This window comes from Argentina silus (genome assembly GCF_951799395.1).
Source record: "Argentina silus genome assembly, chromosome: 2".
NCBI lineage: Eukaryota > Metazoa > Chordata > Actinopteri > Argentiniformes > Argentinidae > Argentina > Argentina silus.
In genome coordinates, this window is record NC_139656.1 from 3,141,786 (window position 1) to 3,149,285 (window position 7,500).

At 41.9% G+C, this 7,500-nt stretch overlaps 2 protein-coding genes across 4 annotated transcripts in view; one reads left to right on the top strand and one right to left on the bottom strand.

Moving 5' to 3' along the window:
* rhogb (ras homolog family member Gb) overlaps nt 1–2,358 on the bottom strand; it is a 4,668-nt gene extending 2,310 nt beyond the window's left edge. Inside the window, exon 1 of the mRNA XM_083697326.1 lies at nt 2,255–2,358. The gene's annotated coding sequence lies outside the window, so the exon portion shown is untranslated. The remainder of the gene's footprint in view (nt 1–2,254) is intronic.
* A 736-nt stretch (nt 2,359–3,094) lies between these two features.
* LOC310816558 (stromal interaction molecule 1-like) overlaps nt 3,095–7,500 on the top strand; it is a 24,359-nt gene continuing 19,953 nt past the window's right edge. For all 3 annotated transcript variants that reach the window (XM_083686809.1, XM_083686810.1, XM_083686811.1), the window contains exons 1-2: nt 3,095–3,286; nt 5,009–5,135. In XM_083686809.1, coding sequence (XP_083542935.1) covers nt 5,018–5,135 — 118 coding nt within the window. In that variant the 5' untranslated portion in view covers nt 3,095–3,286; nt 5,009–5,017. The remainder of the gene's footprint in view (nt 3,287–5,008; nt 5,136–7,500) is intronic.

Consider the following 7,500-nt stretch of genomic DNA (forward strand, 5'->3'; position numbering starts at 1 on the left):
GCTCTCTCTCTCTCTCTCTCTCTCTCACACACACTCTCTCTCTCTCGCTCTCTTTCTCTCTCTCTCTCTCTCTCTCTCTCTCCAGATGTTTGGATATCAAGAGTGACTCGGCCCAGTCTCCAGGGAGACAGGGCAGCCAGTCTCAGCCGCACCCTCCCCTCGGGGGCGTGGCCCAGTGAGGTCACTGTAGCTACATCAGGGGCAACGTTACAGAACTCGTTACAGAACCGATAAAAATGAAACATGTTTCTCTGTCATGTAGAATAAATAACCATGCAAGCTCTAAACATGTCAACATTCTAACTGCAACATTCTACATGTGGAACCCTACTAAACATGAACCCATTAGAACAGCTATTATGACTGGGTCTGGAGCCTGCCAATCAATCTCTGCTACTCACAAGGAAGGACGCCTTAATGAAAAGAGAAGGATAAAAGGAGAAGTGAGACAAGACACACTCCACTCCTCCTTTTCCCTTTCGACATTCTACCACTCCCCATGCAGCAGGGAGCTGTACAAATAGAGGCAGGGATGGGGAAGGAGAGGATGCAGAGGGACAAGTAGACAATAAGAGGAGACAGGGAGAGAGTATCTCTCTCGGTCTCGGGCTGAATTACTCAAAGTAATCTAGTTGTGTAAGTCTAACTTCAGTAGGGAGACACAACTACAAGCCAGTCTGCTATCTCTCTGAAGACACACCAAGCATTACCGGCCTACCACTTAGGTAGGATAAGCTTTAGCAGTCTAATTCTGTGTATTATTTTTGCAACATTTGTGAAAGGGGCCCCAGAAGAGTGGAAAACTCCAAAGAGAAACTGAAACAGGAAGAGCTGTCCTGAGGGATAGAGGGTTAGGTCACTTGAGAGTCAGTCCACTGGCCTTTCCACTGTTATGAACTGTGAAATGTGTCATATACAGCATGGCCTGTGCTGCTGGCATCAAATCGACAACTTTGATGCTACAACTGGCATGTCATGATTGGCTATGTGTTGTGGGTCCTGTGTTGTAATCTTTGTGTTATGATGATGATGCGTTATTAACACCTCTTGATGCCTGTTAAAACTCTATTACACCGGTATGTAATACACTGTGTTATGATGATGGTGTGTTATTAACACCTCCTGATGCCTGTTAAAACTCTTGGGGATGGGTGAAGCTGTCAGACATACAGCTGTCCAAACACTAGAACTGACTATTCCCTCCTTCCCTCCCTCCCTCCTTTCCTCCCACCCTCCTTTCCTCCCCACCAAAGGTTTCAGGTATCGAAAAACTAGCGCTGAACCATGAACCCCACCACAGTCCATAACTGTTTGAGGAGTGAAAACACTCGAATGATAAGTATGAAAATACTGCAACCACCACCACAATAAAAGTGGAGCACTGTAGACACCCCTGCAGTTCCAGAAACACAGTCGGCGTGCCCCTCTATATGAGAATACAGAGAAGGCTAAGATGATTAGTATGGATGTAGAACAGGCAAGGGTGGTAGCCTATTTCAAATGTAGAGCCAGTCATTTAATAACCATTTCTGATTTTCTGCACATGCAACCATGTAACCTCTGCATATGTGATGAGCTCTACCCCATTCTCTTTGGGGATAAACTTGACTGAAATGCCATTGCCATCGATGCTGTCAATCTCCACTCTATCCCTGTATCTTTTCCTCCACTGTATCTGTATGTGTCTGTTGATCATGAGTCTGTAAGAGTCATCTTTCATCTCTGACAGTTATCTTACATTGACAGCTATATAGACCCCTGGCTGATACACAGCCCCCTACACACACACACACACACACACACACACACACACACACACACACACACACACACACACACACACACACACACACACACACACACACACCTCCCACCAACCCCCCCCCCCCCCCTCACTCTCTTCCTCTAAAAGAATGAGTGTAGAAGACATGTCAACATTCTTAGGGAGTGGTCAGTCCCTCAATCAAGTTCTTAGGCTGTAAGTTCCCATCCCTGAGACTCAGTAGTAACAGGGATAATAAACACAGTAAAAGTCTGATTCATAATAGTGAACAGTGAACAACTGTACAACTCCAGACAGAAAGGTATACATCTGTAATTCAAACATTTAAACGAAATACGTATGGGAAGCCGGACAAAACTTGAAGGAGAGTAAATCGCTGTATTATCCACACTGGTACTGTAGCAGGCATCACATGTATTCAATCATCATCGTTTCTGATGGGGTAAGTAAGGAGTCTTGGGTCAAACTCACCGATCATAGTCCTCTCAGAATTCACGGGCGCCTGAGGATCGGATCACCGTTCTCTTGTGTAGTCAGCCGGGCGGAGTTGCGCTATGAAGGAAGTCTGTTCACTTCGTGGAGAGGAAGTGTATGAAACGGCTTTGGTGTAGTTTGAGGAAGTTTACTTGTTGGCGGAGTAGGCTAGCCTGAGGTGGGGATGCGACTCAAATTGGTGGCTGCTGCCTGAATTGTAATTTGACCTCCATAGAAGTTACAATGAAGATGAGACTGTTGGAAAGAAAGATACATATGAATTAGGGGTATTTACACTCAAGGCGATATATTTAATAGGTCTTGTGTCTTAAAGATCAATTTCACAAACATTTTAAATGCTGTGAGCAATAACAATATAGGTCTTATAATAAAACATGTTTTTATAAAACGAATACTTTCTTTGCAAAACGTAGGCCTAATATAAGAACGAGTGATCTCTTAAAAAAATGATTTTGAAGGAAAGTGATGAACGATGAGATTAGTTAACAGGCCTACATTGTTTAATTTGACACAATTCTCTCAGAAAAAAAACAAACATATTTCATCCATAGAAAAATAGTTATGAACTGATTTTTAAATTTTATTTTGATGTTTGGGCTTGAGTTCTGAACATAGACACTGTAGTATGATATCTCTAATAAGAAAATAGTCTCCACCATGCGCTTGAGTCGGTAGTCCTGCAGATGGCTCTCTCGCACCGGCTATATGAACGTAATGGAAGGTAGTGGATAGAGAAGACAAGTTTACTGATTTAACTTGATCCTCTGGGTGGGAGGGAGTTGGGTGAAGTAGCCTAGACTCTTCTTTCGATCACCAACTAGCCTACCTGCGCACAACCGCAGATACGCGCGAAGACGCCCGAAGAGCAAAGAGAGGAACATCGCACCAGACTGCACAAAAGCTGATCTCAAATGGACAACAGGGTTGGAAAGTTCACACATCAAGTTACATTAATCAGAAACTTCTGACTTCACTGTAGGGGATCGGAGAAAAACATCTCATGCTAAGGTGAGCCATATGTTTTCCCAAACGAGTTGGATCACTGGAGATGGAGATGGACCTTGTTCCTATACGTATATAGTGTGGTTGCGGTTGGTAGCCTACTGTTGTGATAACTTTGTTTACTTCAAGAATAATTACTCCGTGTTAAACTTAATGTATGACTAGGCAGCAACAACCGGTTGTGCGGAGCATGCGGAAAATGCGGAATTAAACTTGCAATTCCGCATTTCTTACACACACCGTCGAGGAAACCAAGACAGGCCATTGTCTTGTAAATATTGTTTTATTTTAACTTAAGTAGTTAACTAGTAAGTAGTTGTTTCTTTGACTTAACGCTGTATTTTAAATTCGTGGATTGTTTGTCTTTGTTTTGTTTTTTTAAACTGAACAACTGAAAACCAACAAACTGTTGCTGGAGATGGAGACATACGTTCACATTTTGGTTATTTTGCAACTAAGGGCTTTTTTTTTCTAACCCTAACCCTGGGCTACATTTGAAAAATGAATATTTTACACATATTAAGTTCACACCAAATATCTCAACTATGTTTTTTGTTAATTTTCCAAAACATTTTATCTCTGGATTCCACTGTTTTACGCTATTTTGCCTGGTCACTCACCCAGACCATTGATATTCAGATATGGTTTTCAATAAGAAAAATATTAATAATATGACAAAATGTAATGCGATAGAAAAAGAGTCAAATAAATATCAACTATATCAGTAGGTGCTGTGCTTAAGCCATTTGTTGATTTTCAAATACACAACTCATCTAGTATTGCGTCAATAGTATCACAATATGCGAATTACAGGATAACAGAGTTTTTTCAAGTTTGTGTACTTGGTTAATGAAAAGTGACTGTGAAACACATGGATGTCAGACAGGGATTTCAAATTTGATTCCCAGAAATTAAAGAAAAATCAAGATAAATATGATTTGAGAAGAGAATATTGTCATTACCAAATAGGCTAGAATTTCATCAAATTATGTTACAATTTAGAAATTATGTTTTAATTGTGTGTACTTAGGATACATAACCTGTTTAATTAGACATAGCATGCTAGAAGCCCTGGTATTTGTGACCAAAACATGTAAAAATGTAATTGCCATTACATGTCATTACAGTCGGCGGAGCATGAAAATGCTCAATAAATATGATTAAGAATGAAAACATGTTTCTGTAATTTCTTTTTCAACTAAAATGGATTGTTTTATGATGTGATAGTAATGACATTTGCCTCTGTCTATCTATATAAAAAATAAATAAAAAAACGATAACAAATATCAATAGTAGGTTCTCTGCCACTATCAGATCATGTTTCCAGACAGTGAATAAAATTTTCAGATAGATAAAAAGCTGTTCATGAGGTTTTAGTTCCTACAAATTTGAACAGCCAAAAGTGCCTGTAGTTGCAGAATCATCCATATCCTGCCTGCCTAGGATGCTATATTTAATGCAGAATTTGTTCTAATTCTAGTGTGATATAGGCCTGTAGGATGAGTTCTATCTCCTAAGTTAAATAAGTGAGGACATTTAATGTGGACGAATGGGTATAACTGTCAAGATAAGTTCATTAATATATCCCCATCATCTCTCTCTCCCCCCCCCTCTCTCTCTCTCTCTCTCTTTCTCTGTTTCTGTCTCTCTCTCTCTCTCTCTCTTTCTCTGTTTCTCTCTCTCGCTCTCTTTCTCTGTTTCTCTCTCTTTCTCTCTCTCTTTCTGCAGGGTACCAGGATGGGTTGTGTGTGGCTAGTGTCTCTCTGTGTGGTGAGTGTGTGTCTTTTGCATCAAATCCGGTCAGACCGGACCCCACCAGAACACTCGCAGGTTGTCAATGGCAACGGAGCTTCAGGTAAGAGAGAGGGATCCGCCTGCTCTTGTACTCTTTTATGTAGTGTTGTGCAGCATGACTTGTAACATTATGTGCATGGTATGGTAGGCTTGCATATCACATTTTTTAACAGACGCTTTTATTCAAACTGGCTGACATACAGTACAGTGAATGTGTACATACCGCTTGTTGCAACACACTGATTGCATATGATCTTCTCTGAGACCAGAGAAGAGGTTAAGAGCTTAGCTACCCTGGTTTGTCAGTACGTAGTTGTAGTCCAGTTGACTGAACTGTGGTAAGTTGGGTTGGCACATACCACAGAGACTTGCATACAACAAGGCTTAACAGTTCACTTCAGGACTACCCAGTTAGTAGTATTCAGGAACTTCAAACTGGTGCTTGAATTTTGTGGGATGGACACGTTGCTTGTGTGTGTGTGTGTGTGTGTGTGTGTGTGTGTGTGTGTGTGTGTGTGTGTGTGTGTGTGTGTGTGTGCTTGTTCATGAGAGTACGATTAATGATCCATGCTTAAGTCAATAATAGTCAGCCGATGCAGTCAGTGGTGCTGTGGTATGTATCCATGTCCAAAATAAACATACGGTATAACCTGATCACACACACACACACACACACGCACACACACACACACACACATATACACATACAATATTCTGTCCCATATTTGTATATCACTGCAGTAGAAATATTGCTGTACAAAACAATGTGTTACTTTTCTCTGTTCTTCATGATCACTATTACAGTGGCCGTGCGTGTTTGCATGCCCGGGTGCTTGTGTGCGTGTGTGTGTGTGTGTGTGTGTGTGTGTGTGTGTGTGTTTGGATGTGTGCGTGTGTGTGTTTGGGTGTGTGTATGTGTGTGTGCGTGTGCGTTGGTGTTTCTGAGCAGGAGTGATAGAGTGAGTTTCCTGGTTATGACAGCAGTGATGTGGAAGAGGAAGTGTAGGACTTGTCATGATGGTGGGAGGCAAGACGGATGTGGTGATGAGCGCTGTCTAGTTCTGTTGTTGTACATTTCCTATTGTCTTTTCATACATTCTGAAAACATTGTGTATTCGCAATGATACCGACACCTTTTAGCAATTATTCTAGCATAGTAGTTAAGAGAAGGTTGTTGCATCATTGCAACTACAGCTCTTCTCAGGGAACTGCATGTAGTTATGGTGGGTGTTTCACCATATTATACATGGTTTTGAGCCCTGGAGACTTCCTGTGCTTAGTCCCTCCCTCAAACTGTAGCTGCAGACACAAACTCGGGTTGAATTCCACAAGCTAGCTTCCTCCTCTCTCTCTTTCCCCAACGCCCACTCCCTCTCCCCCACTCCTTCTCCCTCTCCCCCACTCCTTCTCCCTCTCCCCCACTCCCTGTCACTCTCTCTCTCTTGTGCGCGCGCGCTCTCTCTCACTCTCTCTGTCTCTCTCTTATATCATGTTCAACCAGACCAGTTCTGGTCGGCCTTCACATGTCCTAGGCTCACTGAGCAGGGCTGATAGTGTGAGTATGGGAAACAGTGCTGCTGAAGTCACTGACTTACTTCACACTAGGTGAGTTACAGCCAGTGCGACTCCTCAGTGTCAACATATGACGTGTACAGTCTTTTTTAGTAACACCTCCGCAGTTAAGTGTTTTAAAAAAAATAGTCTCTTTCAGTCTATTTGAGAGAATTATATATATATATATACAGTACCAGTTAAAAGTTTGGACACACCTTCTCAGTCAATGGTTTTTCTTTATTTTTATTATTTTCTACATTGTAGATTAAACATCAAAACTATGAAGGAACACATATGAAATTATGTAGTAAACTAAAAAGTGTTAAACAAACCAGAATATGTTTTATATTTTAGATTCTTCAAAGTAGCCACCTTTTGCTTTGATGACAGCTTTGCACACTCTTGGCATTCTCTCAATCAGCTTCATGAGGTAGTGAAGTGGAATGGTTTTCCAACAGTCTTGAAGGGGTCCCAGAGGTGCTGAGCACTTGTTGGCTGCTTTGCCTTCACTCTGCAGTCCAACACATCCCAAACCATCTCAATTGGGTTTAGGTCGGGTGATTGTGGAGGCCAGGTCATCTGACACAGCACTCCATCACTCTCCTACTTGGTCAAATAGCCCTTACATAGCCTGGAGGTGTGTTTGGGGTCATTGTCCTGTTGAAAAACAAATGATGGCCCCACTAAGCGCAAACCAGATGGGATGGCATGTCACTGCAGAATGCTGTGGTAGCCATGCTGGTTAAGTTTTCCTTGAATTTTGAATAAATCACCAACAGTGTCACCAGCAAAGCACCCCCACACCATCACACCTCCTCCTCCATGCTTCACGGTGGGAACCACGCATGTAGAAACCATCACCTTTTCTGCAT